We start from the raw sequence: 18,362 nt of genomic DNA, 5'->3' as shown, positions 1-18,362 counted from the left end.
TGAGTGCACCTGAGAGGCCTCTGGATCTCAGGATTGTGTTTTTAGAAGCCAGGCTGTCAAGCATAGGCTGTGGGGAGCCAGGTGAAAAATGGGATCCTGATGTAGAAGGTCGTCGTACAGTGGCAGGGTCAGAGGTTCTTTTGAGCTCATTAGTTTCAGCGCTCCGAATCAGCTCCTCTTTGACCAGAGAGGTGTGATCAGTCTGTTCTGACCTTTTGCAGAGTCTTTGGTAACAACAGAACTGGAGGAAATGCGTGGGCTAGCTTGAAGCTCCATGGGTGAGCGAAGGCATCCATCCTTGATTGGATTTTGTTTGGACGTATGGAGAAATGATGTTCTGTTCGGGCATTTTTTTTTTTGCGAATCGGTCCACCTCTGGGAGCCCCCATTTTTTGGTTAGATCCTGGAATATTCTCACCATGAGGCTCCATTCCCCTGGGTCTATACCGGTCCTGCTCAGAACACGTCTGCTTCGATGTAGTTGGATCTCTTTAGGTGGAGAGTCGATAAAGACAGGAGGTGATATTCTGGCAACAAAAAATTCTTGCTGAGACCTGCTGCAGACTCTCGAATTTTGTGCTGCCGTTATGACGTAGATGAGTCACGGTGGTCATGTTGTCGGAGTAAACTCAGACACAAGTTCCCTGTATTATTGGTTTTGCTGCGCCTCCTCTACTGCTCTCAATTCTCTGAAAGTGGAGAACTGTTTGTTCATCTTTTTGGGCCAGATTCCCTGAAAGACTCCCGAGATGTCACTGCTCCCCAACCGCATTTGCTGGCCTCTGTTGTAATTGACGACACTGGATATAGAAGAGAGATTCTTGTACCAAGTGTCTCTCTGGGGTTTAGTTCCAGCGGAAGAGGATAAACTTTGCGTATCCTTGAGTCAGCTTGGGCCCAGGGAATTGCCTAAAAACATGATGTCATCGATTCCAGTACCGACATTGAGAATCTTAAGGTCACCCTCTTCTGGATTTTTAGCGTCCGAACCCTTGATCTTACGCATAATTGCTTGGTGACTGGAAGAAAGGATTTCTGGTTTTGGGAATCAAGAGGACTTTCTTGGTTGATGGGTTCAGGTCTGATTTCTCTTGATTTATAATCCAGCCTAAAGATGTTAGGGTATGTAGGACTGACAGGAGATGCCCTCTTACAGTGGAACTGAAAGGAGCCATAATAAGAAGGTCGTCCAGGTAGGGGACAATTCAGATGTCTTGCTTCTTGAAGAAGGCTACTACTTCCACCATAATCTTTATGAATGTTCAGGGTGCTGATGATATGCTGAAGGGAAGTACCTTGAACAAAGTGATATATTTCCTGGCCTATCGTGAATGCAAATCTCAGATACTGATGGAAGGTTGGATGGATGGGTACATGGTAGTATCCCTCCCGGAGGTCTATGGTGGCCATGGCAAAGTTCTTCCCGATCAATGGTATTGTAGTTTTTACAGACTCCATTTTGAATCTTCAATACACAATGTACTGGTTTAGCAGTTTCAGGTTGATGATGACCAGGTAATCTCCACTTTTTTTTTTTTTTTTATAAGAGATACCTGGGAGTAATGGCCTTGGCCTTGCTCCGCTTCCGGAACTGGTGATATTACTGCTGAGGATAGCATCTGCAGTTCTGAATACAGAATATTCTGAAGCCTTGAAGATGGAAGATGTGTCACCTCTAGTCTTTGTGGGGGAAAGGAGGAAAATTCTATTTTTACTCCCTTCAGACTGAGTCCTGGATTTTTTGCTCTGATATTATCTATTGCCAGCTTGAGAAGTAGCTCGAAATCCTGCCTCCTACTTGTTTGCTGTCATTTCCTATCTGAATGGGGGTTCTGAAAGCCATTTCTTCCTTTACCTCCTTTTCGGTAGCTCCATTGTTCGGTTTTAACTTTCGCTCTGAATTGAGGGGTCCGAGTTTGAGGTGGACGAAATGGCGCCTGCGCACTGTAGTTTTCTGCTCTGCCTTCAACAGGGCAGAGCAGTGCACCTGCGCCGAAGCCACAACAGGCAGCAAAGAAGAGGACCTCACCATTAGAAGATGGGAAGCGCCGGACAGCAAAACCCATCGGACCAAGACCGAACCGCCCCCCGGTGAGTATAATATAACTCCTTTTTCTTCTCTTTCGGGTTACATCGGGGGCTTATCTACAGCATTACAGAATACTGTAGATAAGCCCCTGATGTCGGTGTCGGCAGCTCATAGTCGAAAAAAGGGGTGACAGATTCCCTTTAACTGGACACTCAAACACTAGATACTGAACATGCGATTATGCTGCAGCGTAGGTGACACCACGGCTGGCACCTGCCTGCAGAAGCATTTTCTTCACTATATACAAGTATTCACAATGCAAACTAGGGGTAGGTCATTGAGGAACCGTGACCTGCCAGCAGTCTGCATTATTAATACTTAATCAGAGCACCACATAAAGACCCCCCCTCCAGGCCCGCCCAGCAGCACAGGCATATTAGCAACGCAAAACTGAAAATAAAGATTAACCCCTTCCCAACGTGTGTGTGTGTATATATATATATATATATATATATATATATATATATATATATATATTATAATGCAGCAGCACATGTGCATGAATCTAGGCCATGTGAAAACACAGGCCTAGGTGCTGGTCTTTTTTTTTCCCTCTATTTAGTTGCTGGATGCTAGCTGCCTCCAGTCTGATCCCTCCCATTGGCCTTGCAGGTGGCCGCAATCAGCTCTACCAGCCCATAAATTGTAGGCTTAGCCCGGTAGTGACATGTTTGTCCAAAATTGTAGGCTGGTGGCCCAGAAGTGGCTTATGAACGGTAGAGCAGGGACCCATCAGGGGGAGGTCACCTTGCCGTGGTTGATGGGCTTACATGAATTTGCCAATTTGTGCACTAAGAACCTTCATTTTCATCTTACTTTAAGTTATAAAAAAATTTTTTTGCAAAAAATATTTGAGGATTATTATCCAAATTGAATGGGTTTAATGGTTCTGTGTTTTCACATGGCTTAGATTCACGTGTGCTGTATTTTTTTTGTCTATATTGTGCAGTTTTTGCAGCTTGTACGTGTTCACATTAGGAGGTGCTGGATATATATATATATATATATATATATATATATATATATATATATATATATATATGGTAGCGCTTGTTTTTCAAGTAGGGGGACTCGCTAGGCAGCCGATAAATCAGGTTCCTCAACATAACTCAGTCCATTCGGTTTATTATGCAGCATAAACCATCAACAGCAACAGAAAGTTCATATCGGATCAGCATAGCGTCCATGACAGAGCTCCGCTCTGTTAACCCTGTGGTCACACAGGCTTTTCTATGTCCGGTACGCAGGCTCTCTAGCCTCACAGCTATATCCCCTGTCCGGGTTACCTCATGGCTGCTTCTCAGTTCTGATGTTCATTCTCTCCAGGGAACTATCAGACACACGTCTCCACGTGCACTCAGGAAGGCAGACACGTCTTCCTCAGTACGTCTGTCGAGACCTTCCATACGGACCAACCGGGTCCAAGCATTCACTCATGTGACCTACCCTGGCCTCCTTATATGGTCTGTAGCCACGCCCACCGGATCACATGGCTATGACCTCATCACAGGTCCTTCAACCATTCATACACATACTTTACTATGGGCGTTTTAGACACCCGCCCCTAGGTAGGTTTGTAGGTGATTGATCCGAGACGGGTGGGATCAATCACCTGAAGGCTTCTCCCTAACACATTGGAACAAAAGATCAGCTCTGCTGATCAGCACATACTCAAGCCTTCATCCCAAGGCCACCTATCTTGGGATACATAACGATCCTTTAGCACACTACTCCTGTTACCACACTGTACGCCTGTCCTGGGACACCCATACAGCGCCCCCTAGCGGACACAGTGGACACTACACCATAATAAATAAATAAATAATATATTATATATATATATATATACACATACACACACACACACACACACACACATACATACACACTGTTCTGCGAGAGGCGAGTTCCCGCAAAGAGCAGTATATCTACGGCGTCACGATCACACGGCCTCTCGCTGTCAGCTGACTCCCAGTAGCAATGCCCACGATCTGTACTAGTACCGTTCTCGGGCATTTAAGGGTGTGTGCACACGTTGCTGATTGTGCTGCGGATTTTTCCACGCAGATTTGGCTAAATCCACAGGTCAAATGACCTGCGTTTTACCTGCAAATTTCCCGAGTTTTGACACCTGCAGATTATTATAATGGAGCAGGTGTCAAACCACTGCAGATACCGCACAAAGAATTGACATGCTGCGGATTTCAATCTGCAGCTAATCCGCATGGAAAAATCAGCAGCATGTGCACTGAGTTTTTTGTTTTCCATTGACTTTAAAGGGTACTGTACAACGCAGCCGAATCTGCCGTGGATCCGCAGGGCCAAATCCGCTGTGAATCCGCAACGTGTGCACATACACTAACCCCTCTGATGCCGCTGTCAGTAGTGACAGCAGCATAGAGAAGCGTCTCGCAGAGAGGGGCTCCCTGAACACTTCTCTCAGAACAACGCGATGCGATCACGTTGTTCTGATGGTCTCCATGGAGACCCCCAGCACCAAGATGGCCGCGGGGTCCTGGAGGGAAGGTGGCTTCCACCATCGTGCCTCCTTCCCTGTCTGTCAGATCGTGATCTGATATTCTGCAGTGCAGAGTATCAGATCATTGATCTGATGTAATATAGTGATGTCCCAAACTGGGACAATGTAATAAAGTAAAAAAAAATAAAAAAAAATTATAAAGTGCTAAAATATTTAACCCTTTCGCGACCTCCGCCATACTAGTACTGCTCTATGTAAGGTGCATTTCTGACAAGAGCAGTTCTAGTACGGCGGCACGATCGCCGTGGCGATCGCATGCAGTCTCAGCTGTATAAAGGAGCTGACATTCTGCAGCAAGGCCCCTGATCGGTGCTAGCACAAATTGTGGGCATTTTACCTCTCTGATGCCGCTGTCAGTAGTGACAGCGGCACAGAGAAGCATTGCACAGGAAGGGGGCTCCCCGCGCACTTCCATCAGCACATGGCAATGGCCTGATGGTCTCTAAGGAGACCCCCGGCACAAAGATGGCCGTGGGGTCCTGCAGGGAGAGGTGGCTTGTGAGCGTCTGTTTAGCAGGAGATGGCATGCCTCCTTCCCTGCCTGTCCGATCGCTGATCTGAAATTCTGCAGTATCAGTTCAGCGATTTGACATTATATAGTGATGTTCCATACTGGGACAATGTAAAAAAGTAAAAAATTATCAAGTGTAAAAATATTTTTTCAAAAATCCCAAAATAAAGAAAAGAAATATTTTTCCAATAAATACATTTATGTAAATAAAAAAACGAATGTACAAATATTTGGTATTGCCACGTCCATAACGACCCGCTCTATATAACTGTCAAACTAGTTAGCTCCTTCAGTGAACACCATAAAAAAATAAACGAGGCAAAACACAATGCTTTATCATCATAAGTTATAGCTCTCAGAATAAAGCGATGCAAAAATATTTTTTCTATACAATAATTTTTATTGTGTAAAAGTGCCAAAACACACACAAAAAAAACAACATAAATGTGGTATCGCTGTAATTGTACTGACCCGAGGAATAAAGCGGTCCCACCAATTTAACCACAGGCGTCGGGAGACGTCTGGCGCCTGCGCACTGCAGTATTCTGCTCTGCCCTCAACAGGGCAGAGCAGTGCGCCTGCGCCGGAGCTACTACAGGAAGGGAAGAAGAGGACGGCATCGTATGAAGATGGGAGGCGTCGGACCTGACCGCGACACCCATCGGACCCCGGACCTCCCCCTCCGGTGAGTATACTCTAACGTGTTTTTCTTATCTTTCAGGTTACATCGGGGGCTTATCTACAGCATTAAAGAATGCTGTAGATAAGCCCCTGATGTCAATGCCGGCAGCTCATAATAAAAAAAAAAAAAAGAAAAAAAAAAAAAAGAGGGTGACAGATTCCCTTTAACGGAAATATAGGGGCTTCCACGTTACTGGTAGCACAAAGGCTCTAGAAAAGTGTATTTATTGTACATCGGTCATTTAAAAACATCATCACCAACCGCTACTAAGATACCGATCATAGCTGTGTGACTGTCAGCATCTATCCCAGCACTGACTACATTTTGTTTCAAGAGGTTAAAACAATTTTTCATATTCTAAAAGCTTTTGGAAAATGGATTAGTGCTAGTTATTTCTAGTGCGATTTATGCATCTTGAAAGTCTTACCTGTTTCAATTACAAATGCCGCTAAAGAATTTCCACAACTTTCATATTCTGGATACTTAGATACCAGTTCAGCAAACTTTTCTTTTATCACTTGCGATACCTGGTCATGAACAGAGGAACGCTTCTCTGGAAAAACAAACAGCACAATATAACAAATCTAAGCACTTTTAAGTTGAAATATATCATAGCATATTACATAGAAAACATCTCTATATATAAAACTGAGTGAGTGTGTGTGTGTATCACCAACCAATCACGAAGCATTTTTCATTTCAACAGAGCTGTTCAAAAGGAGCTGAGCTATGACTGGTTGCTATGGCCAACAGTTTTCCTTGCAACCAATCACTAAGCACCTCTCATTTCACCAGAGCTGGTTAAAAGAAGCTGAGCTGTGATTGGTTGCTATGAGCAAGTTTTCCCACTTGACAACACCTCAGCAGACACTGACATGGTGGGAGAAATCTAGCATCCCTGGGAGCATAAACTCCCAGCCATTGTCTGCCCCCCAAAATGGAGCACAGAGCACGACAGAAATGAATCCCCCCTCCTGTGCCCATATACCCATCACACATCCTCTATCCCATAGGCACATCTTCCCTCTTAAAGGGATCATTGGTATGCAAGTCAGAGCAAATCCATCTAGCGCTTTGGTTTTGACCCCAGGCCTCTCTTAAAGGGATTCTCGTTATGGAAGTTAGCACAGATCCACTCAGCTCTGTGGTTCTGACCCCAGTTTCTCTTAAAGGAATCATTGGTATGGAATTTAGGGCAAATCCACTCTGCGCTTTGGTACTGACCACAGGCCTTTCTTAAAGGGATCTCCGGTATGGAAGTCAGGGTAGTTGCCTTCAAATGCTCTGGTACTGACCCCAGGCTCTCTTAAAGGGATCCCCCGTATGGAAGTTAGGTCAAATCCCTCAGCGCTCCAATTCTGACCCCAGGGTTCTATTAAAGGGATCATTGGTATGCAAGTCAGGTCAGGGCAAATCCACTCAGCGCTCTGGTTCTGATCCCAGGCCCCTCTTAAAGGGATCCCCGGTATGGAAGTTAGGACCGTTCCACTTAGCGCTCTGGTTCTGACCCCAGGCCGACATAATGATGTGGGATATTATGAGTAGTAGTCCGGTGGTTCTGGCTGACAGGATGATGTGGGATATTAGTGGTAGTTGTCCGGTGGCTCTGGCTGACGGAATGATGTGGGATATAAGGGGTAGTAGTCCGGTGGCTCTGGCTGACGGGACGATGTGAGATATTAGTAGTAGTCCGGTGGCTCTGACGGGATGATGTGGGATATTATAGTGAATGTGGCTATGCAGAGTGGGTGGGGCTCTACACATAGATATATATATATATATATATATATATATATATATATATATATATATATATATATATATATATATGTGTGTATACATACATACATACACACTAGCTGAAGAGCCCGGCGCTGCCCAGGCATAGTAACTAACTGTGGTTGGTTATAACAAATTATAATTATCCTCCATCCCATAGTCCCGTGCTCATATACCCATCATACATATCCACGATCCCATAGGCCCGTGCCCATATACCCATCATACATATCCTCCATCCCATAGTACCATGCCCATCATACACATCCTTCATCTCATAGTCCAATGCCCATATACCCATCATACATATCCTCCATCCCATAGTCCCGTGCCCATATACCCATCATACATATCCTCTGTTATGAATGAGTCACCGGAGGAGGAGAAAACAAAAATACAAGCTAAGTCCAGAGAACCGGAGAGGTTGGTAGCTATCGGATTGCAGACCCCTGATCCTATACACCACAACTAACAGTAGCCGTGGGGGGTTCCTAAGGTGCCCTAGACCCCTCGTCACAGCCGGAGAACTACATAAGCCTATAGAAGGAAAGGGGAAATCTAAACTGCCCCAGAGCAGACCCCAAAGCAATAGACAGCCCCCAACATGTATTGTCGGTGAAAAACAGATGAAAACACAAACACAGACATAAAGACAGGCTGAGCAAACGATGGGGCCCAACTAAGTAGATAGGACAGGACAGAAAAGATGCTGGCTGCAATCCGCAAAAAACCCTACCAAAAATGTCCCAACCGTCTGAGAGGGAAAAAGGCCCTGAAGTCGCTAGACTTCAAAATCACTATATCAGCACTCAGGTATATTCTGAAAACAGAGCAAAGAGATCAACTGATCAGAGACAAAAATGGAATTCAGCCAGTCCCAACCAGGACTGGCTGAATACAAACACTAAGGAAACCAGACAAAACCTCATGGAATAATAGCAGGGCAAAAACTTAGCTTTTAGTAGACAGGAACTAAACTGGATGCAAGAGCTCAGGGCAGAAAGGATCACCAGCAGCCCTGCAGGGCGTTGGCTGCCTTATATCCACTCAGAAATTCTAGATGTCCAATCACCCTCCGCCTGTTCAGATGACAAGTTCTTCCCATCCCAATCAATTTCACTACCTGTCTTCACAAGCAGAGGGAGTTCATCAGACATTAAAGGTGAAGGGGAGAATGAACTCAACAATCCTCCATCCCATAGTCCCATACCCATATACCCGTCATACATATCCTCCATTCCATAGTCCCGTGCCCATATACCCATCACACATCCTCTGTTGTGAGTTCATTTTTCCCTTCACCAGCGAGGTCTGATGAACTCCCTCTTCTGGCGAAGGAAGGTAGTGAGGCTGATTACCAAACAGCTGAGCAGGTAATGACTGGGTCACAGGAACTGATGACTGGATATAAGGCAGCCGACGCCCTGCTGCCTTGCTGGTGATTTTCCTGCTGGATTCTTGGAGACCAGTCTGATTTCTGCTTCTCAAAGCTAAGTTTTGCTCTGCCTTTTGTACACTTTAGTTCTGGTTTTGTTTGCCTTGTTTTTTGGAGTTCAGCCATCCTCAGCCTGGGGTGAGATGAATTCCATTTTTGTCTCTGATCTGTTGATCTCTGGCTCTGTCTTCAGAATATACCTGAGTGCTGATATAGTCTTTTTGAAGCCTAGCGACTTCAGGGCCTGTTTTTCCTATCAGTCTGTTGGTACTTTTTTGGATAGGGTTTTTCCGGATTGCAGACAGCAGCTTTTCCATCCTGTCCTACTTAGTTAGCTTGGGCCCCATCATTTGCTCAACCTATCTTTCTGTGTTAGTGTTTATCATCTTGCTTCACAGTCATATGTTGGGGGCTGCCTATTGCTTTGGGGTCTGCTCTGGGGCAGTTTAGATTTCTCCTTTCTGTCTTTAGGCTAATTTAGTTTTCTGGCTGTGATCGGTGTCTAGGGCACCGTAGGCACCCCCTACGGCTACTGCTAGTTGTTGTGGATAGGTTCAGGGGTCTGCAATCCGATAGCTGCCAACTTCTCTGGTTTTCTGGACTTAGCTATTATTTTTGTTTTTTCCTCCTTCGGTGACTCATCCATAACAGAATCACCAGCCATACCGCAGATCCTAGGGTACTCAATAGCAGGAAAGAATTGTAAGAAAAAAAAAAAAGGTGTCAGAATTTCTGTGTGTATATTTTTTCCTCTATATCTCTGTAGGGGGAATTTTTTTCTCTCAATGGAGATCAAGCAATTGTCTGATCGTGTAGAGCAGCTCGCTGCGGAAGTGCGGGGAATTTCCACCTATCTTACTCATTCACATGCTGCTGAACCAAAGATCCCTACTCCTGATGTGTTTTTTGGGGATCGGTCTAAATTTTTCAATTTCAAGAATAATTGTAAATAATTTTTTGCCTTGAAGCCTAACTCGTCGGGGAGCTCCGAGCAGCGGGTTAAAATTGTCATCTCTTTGCGGCGTGGCGATCCCCAGGATTGGGCGTTTTCTTTGAAACCTGATGATCCTATTCTAAATAATGTGGATGCATCTTTTCAAGCCTTGGGGTTGTTGTATGACGAACCTAATGCTATTGATCAGGCTGAAAAGGCCCTGTTGGCATTGAGCCAAGGTTGGGATTCTGCAGAGTTGTACTGTCAAAAATTCCGAAAGAGGGCGGTCCTTACTACCTGGAATGATGATGCCTTGGCAGCTCTCTTTCGGAAAGGTTTGTCAGAAACCGTAAAAGATACTATGGTGGGATTTCCTGTTCCCTCTGGTCTTGACGATTCTATGTCATTAGCCATTCAGGTTGATCGGCGTTTGCGTGAACGCAAGACCGCACGAGAGGTGTTGCCACCTGTTGAACAAATGTCTGAACCTATGCAATGTGATAGTTTTGTCCAGGGCGCAACGTCAGGAGTTCAGAAGGCATAATAAGCTGTGTTTTTTTTGTGGAGATGCCTCGCATATTATTTCTGTCTGCCCTAAACGAGAGAAACGTTGTGCTCACACGTTTTCTGTGGGTGGTGTTCAACCTACCGTATTTTTCGGACTATAAGACGCACCGGACCATAAGACGCACCCCTATTTTCAAAAGGAAAATAGGGAAAAAAATAATGTGTCAAATGGAGGTCCGTCTTACAGTCCGAATTCAGCTTACCTGGGAAGGGATCCGGCACAGGTGGAGAAGTAGTCACAGGGGTCATTCAGTGGTCCAGGCTCGTGCGGTGGCGGCGGCTCTGTGCTGGGGTAGCTGCACTGGGGCGGGTGGGCTGTGCAGGGGCAGCTGTGCAGGGGCAGCTGTGCTGGGGCAGCTGTGGCAGGGGCAGCTGTGGTAGGGGCAGCTGTGCTGGGGCAGAGGCAGCTGTGGCTGGGGCAGCTGTGGCAGGGACAGGTGGGCTCTGCAGTGGTGCCGAGATCTCGGGGGGCGAGATCTGAAGCTGCGCATGCGCCGTCCCCGGACCGGCGGCCATCTTGCCGGCGTCCATGCTCCCGGAGGCCACCGCAACATGGCGGCGCCCAGCAAGGGGTGTGCGGTGGCCTCCGGGCTGCGAAGAAACGCCGGCGGAGCCGCCGCCCCCGCACCGAAGCACAGCCCGCTGCCACCACCGCACCGCAGAGCCTCGCCCGCTGCCACCAGCTTACCAGGTACCGTGCATTGCGACCATAAGACGCACCCCCCACTTTCCCCAAAAATTTTTTGGGAAAAAAGTGCGTCTTATGGTCCGAAAAATACGGTAAGTTTCTTCTGGCAATTACTCTTATCTGCTCCCTGTCCACATTTTCCGCCAAGGCTTTTGTGGATTCGGGAGCAGCTCTGAACCTGATGGACTTGGATTTTGCTAAACGTGGATTTCCTATGACGCCTTTGTGGACACCTATCCCTTTGAGGGGTATTGATGCGACTCCTTTGGCGAAAAATAAACCTCAGTTTTGGACCCAGGTGGCAATGCGGGTCGCCCCAGACCATCAAGAAAATTGCAGATTTTTGGTGTTGCATAATTTGCATGATACCATTGTTCTGGGGTTTCCCTGGTTGAAAATCCATAATCCAGTTTTGGATTGGAAATCTGTGTCTGTGGTGAGTTGGGGTTGTCGGTGTGCCCTTAGTGATGCTCCCGTTTTCTCCACCTCTGCCCAGTCGCATGATGTTCTTGACTATTTGGCTGACTTTTATGATGTATTTAGTGAGAATGAGTCTGCGTCTTTGCCTCCTCATAGGAGTTATGACTGTGCAATTGAGCTGAGCCCGGGGTGTAAATTTCCCAAGGGTCGGCTTTTCAATTTATCTGTACCCGAGCACGAGGCTATGCGATCCTATGTTAAGGCGTCGTTGGAGAAGGGTCATATTAGACCATCCTCCTCACCCTTAGGTGCAAGTTTTTTTTTTGTGGCTAAAAAAGATGGTTCATTAAGGCCTTGTATTGACTATCGTGCCCTCAACAAAATTACTGTTAAATTTCAGTATCCATTACCCCTGATTTCTGATCTATTCTCCAGAGTTAAAGGTGCTTGCTGGTTTACCAAGCTTGACCTCAGGGGGGCGTATAATCTTATTCGCATTAAGCATGGGGATGAATGGAAGACGGCGTTTAATACTCTGGAGGGACATTTTGAGTACCTGGTGATGCGTTTTGGGCTCAATAATGCCCCTTCTGTCTTCCAATCCTTCATGAACGATATTTTCCGAGACTTTGTGGATACATTTTTGATTATCTATCTGATGATATTTTGATATTTTCCAAGGATTGGGACTCTCATGTGGAACATGTTCGGACTGTGTTCCGGATTTTGAGGGAGAATTCCCTGTATGTCAAGGGATCGAAATGCCTTTTTGGGGTACAGAGGATTTAAATTTTTGGGATTCATTTTGTCTCCATCAACTACTGAAATGGACCCGGCCAAGGTACAGGCCATTTATGATTGGGTTCAGCCCACTTCTTTGAAGGCCCTCCAGAAGTTTTTGGGTTTTGCTAATTTTTATTGGAAATTTATAGCTAATTTTTCTAGTATTGCCAAGCCATTGACTGATTTGACTAAGGGGGCTGATGTGCTGAATTGGTCTCCGGAGGCTGTTTCTTCCTTTCAGGAGCTGAAGCGAAGATTCACTTCTGCTCCGGTTCTGCGTCAACCTGATGTCTCACTCCCGTTTCAGGTAGAGGTGGACGCCTCTGAGATTGGTGCAGGAGCTGTTTTGTCCCAAAAAGATCCTGTGACATCTAAAATGAATCCCTGTGCTTTCTTTTCCCGAAAGTTCTCTCCATCCGAACGTAACTATGATGTGGGGAATCGGGAACTGTTGGCCATGAAATGGGCATTTGAGGAATGGAGACATTGGTTGGAGGGAGCTAAACACCAGGTCGTGGTCCTTACTGACCACAAGAATTTGATTTACCTGGAGTCGGCCAAACGCTTGAATCCTAGACAGGCTAGGTGGGCCTGGTTTTTCACACGTTTTGATTGTGGTCTCTTTTCTTCCTGGCACTAAGAATGTCAAGGCAGATGCCCTCTCTAGGAGTTTCTTTGCTGATTCTCCTGTTGTGACCAAGCCTGCTACCATCTTAGGCGAGGGGATAGTTCTTTCTGCCATCTTGCCCGATTTGAGACGTGCTCTGGAAGAGTTTCAGGAGGACAAACCTGAGCGTTGTCCCAGTGGAAAGTTGTATGTTCCTGACCAGTGGAGGAAGAGAGTGATGTCTGAAGTTCATTGCTCTGCATTGGCTGGTCATCCAGGTATGTTTGGTACTAGAGATCTGGTGAGTCGGTCTTTTTGGTGGCCCGCCTTGTCTCGTGATGTCAGGAATTTTGTGCAGTCCTGTGGGACTTGCTCCCGGTCTAAACCTTGTTCTCGCTCTAGTGGGTTGTTGATGCCTTTGCCGGTGCCCAAGAGGCCATGGACCCATATTTCAATGGATTTTATCTCTGATATGCTTGTCTCTCAGAGAATGACCGTTATTTGGGTGATTTGTGATAGATTCTCTAAGATGGTCCATCTTGTACCACTCCCTAAGTTGCCATCTTCCTCTGAGTTGGTGCCCTTGTTTTTGCAACAGGTAGTTTGCTTGCACGGGATTCCTGAGAACATTGTGTCTGACAGAGGAGTTCAGTTTATGTCTAGATTTTGGAGGACTTTCTGTTCCAAGCTGGGAATTCAGTTGTCCTTCTCTGCGTTTCACCCTCAGGCCAACGGGCAGACGAAGAGAACAAACCAGAATTTGGAGTCGTATTTGAGATGTTTTATTTCGGCTGATCAGGATGATTGGGTTTCATTTTTGCCCTTGGCCGAATTTGCTTTAAATAATAGAGCTAGTTCTGCCACTGATGTCACCGTTTTTTTGTAACTTTGGGTTTCATTCTCGATTTTCTTCAGGGCAGGTGGAGCCTTCTGCCTGCCCAGGTGTTGACACTGTGGTGGAGAGAATGCACCAGATCTGGGACCAAGTGGTGGATAAGTTGTCTCTCCCAGGAAAAGGCCCAGCGGTTTTCCAACCGACATAGGACCATTGGTCCCCAGTTTAAGGTGGGTGATATGGTTTGGTTGTCATCAAAAAATATCACTATGAAGGTGGCTTCTCCTAAGTTTAAGCCTAGATTTATTGGACCTTACAAGATTTTGGAGATTATTAATCCGGTCTCTTTTCGGTTGGCTCTTCCTGTCACATTTAAGATTCATAATGTGTTCCATAAGTCCTTGTTGAAGAGGTTTGTTGAACCAGTAGTTCCTGGGGTGGAACCTCCTGACCTTGTATTGGTTGAAGGTAACATGGAGAATGAGGTAGAGAAGATACTGGATTCCCGTCTGGCTAGACGGAGACTCCAGTATTTGGTTAAGTGGAAGGGTTATGGTCAGGAGGATAATTCCTGAGTCTCTGCCTCTGATATTCATGCCGAAAGATTGGTGCGTGCCTTTCATCGGGCTCACCCTGATCGCCCTGGTGGCATGGATGAGGGTTCGGTGACCCCTCCTCAAGGGGAGGTACTGTTGTGAGTTCATTTTTCTCTTCACCAGTGAGGTCTGATGAACTCCCTCTTCTGGCGAAGGAAGGTAGTGAGGCTGATTACCAAACAGCTGAGCAGGTAGATGATGACTGGGTCACAGGAACTGATGACTGGATATAAGGCAGCTGACGCCCTGCTGCCTTGCTGGTGATTTTCCTGCTGGATTCTTGGAGACCAGTCTGATTTCTGCTTCTCAAAGCTAAGTTTTGCTCTGCCTTTTGTACACTTTAGTTCTGGTTTTGTTTGCCTTGTTTTTTGGAGTTCAGCCATCCCCAGCCGGGGGTGAGATGAATTCCATTTTTGTCTCTGATCTGTTGATCTCTGGCTCTGTCTTCAGAATATACCTGAGTGCTGATATAGTCTTTTTGAAGCCTAGCGACTTCAGGGCCTGTTTTTCCTATCAGTCTGTTGGTACTTTTTTGGATAGGGTTTTTGCGGATTGCAGACAACAGCTTTTCTATCCTGTCCTATTTAGTTAGCTTGGGCCCCATCATTTGCTCAACCTATCTTTCTGTGTTAGTGTTTTTCATCTTGCTTCACAGTCATTATATGTTGGGGGTTGCCTATTGCTTTGGGGTCTGCTCTGGGGCAGTTTAGATTTCCCCTTTCTGTCTTTAGGCTAATTTAGTTCTCCGGCTGTGATCGAGGGGTCTAGGGCACCGTAGGAACCCCCCACGGCTACTGCTAGTTGTTGTGGATAGGTTCAGGGGTCTGCAATCCGATAGCTGCCAACTTCCCTGGTTTTCTGGACTTAGCTATTATTTTTGTTTTTTCCTCCTTCGGTGACTCATCCATAACAATCCTCCATCCCATAGTCCCGTGCCCATATACCCATCATACATATCCTCCATCCCATAGTCCAGTGCCCATATACCCATCACACATCCTCCATCTCATAGTCAACCATTATGATATCATAATGAGTGGTGGGGTTTGCAACCTATGATGACATCAGCGTCGCCATGGCAACTATTGTGACATCATAATGAGGGGCGGGGCTTGATACGCACACAGTTTCCCCATTATGTAGATAGGGGCATTATGACATTATAATGAGGGGCAGGGCTTGACGCGCCACACTTTTTCCCCCAAGATGTAGATGGGGCAAAACTGTTTGGTGAATTGGAACGCGCAGGGTTAAAATTTCGCAAAACAACATAGCTTAGGACGCTCTCGGGGTCCAGATGTGTGACTGTGCCAAATTTTGTGGCTGTAGCTGTGACGGTGCGGATGCCTATCCCGGACATACACACACACACACATACACACTTTGAGCTTTATATATTAGATATATATATATATATATATATATCATAATTTGTTGTAACTTAACCGTAGTTAATTACTATGCCCGGGCAGCGACGGGCTCTTCAGCTAGTAGTATATCATTAAAACATTCAATTCGTAAAATGTGAAAGAACAATTGAAGACAGAGTTTTAGAGTAGTTTGGCCTCCTATGACTCAGCAAGGTGATGAGCAATTAATGGTCTACAGGCTACAATTTACTCTTCTACTACTGTACCTGACTCAATAATTTAAGGGAATCTGTCTCCAGTTTTTCAGCCTATCAACTAAAAATATCATCTAATAGCATGCGCACTAATGCTTTTCGGCTTTGCCAGCAGTTGGGCAAAGCATACTGTGCATGCGCAGTAGGCAGTTTGAATGTGCACGCGCGGGATCTGTACGGAACAACACTATTCACAGAAGGGAATGAACCAACGCCCATCGGACCGGACCGAGGATATTACTATACCGCGCGGGGGCAATATAAAAAGGTTTTCATGGGGGATTCATGGGGAGTCAGGGGGTTTCACCAGTAGGTGGTATCATCATAGACATGTACCCACCTGCTGAATATGGTGAAAAAAATTAGACTGCAGTCAAGTAGAGGTATAGGTGATGTACTTGGAATGCACACGCAAATCTGCCATTATACATGAGGAGCACACATGGTTATTACCGAATCTAAAGGCCACTTAGCATATGTTTTTTTAATAGAATAGTACAAATGTTGTGTATCCACTTGAATTATACAGCCTGAAAATATGATGCACAATTAAAGGATTTACAATCAATATTAAAATTATTTTAATAATACAGGACATTAAAAAGGGAAAATTCTCACAAGTGGACTAAAAAAAATGCAGGGTGTGGGATATGTAAATATTATGGTGAAAAAATGTTGAAATAGATGCCATTGATACAAGGGATATACCAATCAATAAGAATAATATAGTATAATCTACATATGGCTAGAATTAATACTACCATGTTTATGCAATGAGCGATAAATAGTATGTCGTAAAGAACAAATAAATCCTACAGATTAATCGATATCAGTGCGCGCGTGCGTGTCAGAAGCCATACACATGAATACAAATGAGAGCACCACATGAAGACCACCCCCAGACCCACCCCAAAACACTAGCATATCATTAACTCAAAACTGAAAATAAAGATTAAACAACGACAAGACGGATTTCATCAACCAAGGTATCATTTTAAATCAGTATCACGCCGCCCACCTGACCCTGTCTGTAGGTTACTCAGCACAATCATGCTGACAGATACCCTTTAATAGCATGATATTTGGCAGTTTCTAATTTGCTCGTGCGTCCTGCTGCCGCCGAGTGCTGAACAGTGACACAAATCACTAATCTGCGTCTGTGCTCGCTGTTTTCAAGTACTAATTTTTCTCTCTCTTCCCCCACACCCCCCCGTGTGTGCTTCCTGCTGCCGCCAAGACGATAATAATCAAATGCAAATTATTGACTGGCACCCATTCTTTCTTTTAGCAAGGACTTTTTTGTCAGCACTAAGTAAATTTGTTTTTTACTTTACCAAATGTTTATATTTTATTTAATTTTTTGCTTTCTAGTTTGTTCTCTTCTAAATAAAAAAAAAACCAAAAAAACAAGACACACACCCATGAATAAAATTCGGTACACACAAACGCAGTGTACATGGAAAAAATATGCCCCTCGCAACAATCACAGTATTCAGTGGAAGAAGCATACGACTGTTACCTCCGACACGGATATTGATAAAGAGGACGCCCCCTTCCTTTATATTTCATACTCAAGTGATACTGAACTACCATGCAGATTCCTCACGACAGAAAAAGAACCAGCACCCACCTTTGCTGACCCCATATGAAACTCACTCACCCCCCCCCCAATTATAAGTCACTGATTCCTGATTTTGTGGTGACATTGTAAACCTCTTTGTGACAGAAACATTTGTACGCCCAAACATTTTTAGCACAAAATTTCCCTTCATAATTTTTAACTGCACCCCTGTAGACGCAGTATAAATTATGACGTTTTGAGAATGTTTAAGTGGAGTAGGAGTCTGTATAAAATGGACCAATTCAGACTCCTAAAAAATATATAATAAGTTAGGTTCAGCGCAGAATGTAAATGCTTTCATAATTTGGGGCTAGATATAAAATGCCTGTTGTATTCCTGATCTAAAGGTCTAGGCTTTTATTTGAGCTGAATCTGTGCTGCAATTTATGTCCATGCACAGTAGTGAGGCAGTGCTGTGAAGTCGGAGTTCAGGGAAATTGAGGAGAAGAAGTCAGAGTCGGAGGTTTGGCTTAATGACTTAACATCCCTGCTTGTCCTTCACTTGGGGATAGGGAAGAGACCAGAAATGTGGCAATATTGGAGTGTTGATGTTTCATATAACATTCCACTGTTCCGCACTGCTATGACCTGTAAACGATTTGAAGCAATCCAAAAAATGTTTGCTTTACAGTGATAATGTCGTTCCAGAGAT

At 45.1% G+C, this 18,362-nt stretch overlaps 1 protein-coding gene across 7 annotated transcripts in view; it reads right to left on the bottom strand.

The window, feature by feature from the left end:
- Positions 1–18,362, bottom strand: part of ADAD1 (adenosine deaminase domain containing 1) — a 437,856-nt gene that overhangs the window by 228,543 nt on the left and 190,951 nt on the right. For 6 of the 7 annotated variants that reach the window (XM_073572015.1, XM_073572016.1, XM_073572013.1 and 3 more), the window contains one exon: positions 6,249–6,374. The exons of the other annotated variant lie outside the window; for it this stretch is intronic. In XM_073572015.1, coding sequence (XP_073428116.1) covers positions 6,249–6,374 — 126 coding nt within the window. The remainder of the gene's footprint in view (positions 1–6,248; positions 6,375–18,362) is intronic. 7 annotated transcript variants of the gene reach the window in all.

Source organism: Dendrobates tinctorius, unplaced genomic scaffold, assembly GCF_039654945.1.
Source record: "Dendrobates tinctorius isolate UK_male_01 unplaced genomic scaffold, ASM3965494v1 ptg000030l, whole genome shotgun sequence".
Lineage (NCBI taxonomy): Eukaryota > Metazoa > Chordata > Amphibia > Anura > Dendrobatidae > Dendrobates > Dendrobates tinctorius.
Note: the sequence above shows the minus strand (reverse complement) of the source record. Positions and strands in the feature narration are given on the sequence as shown.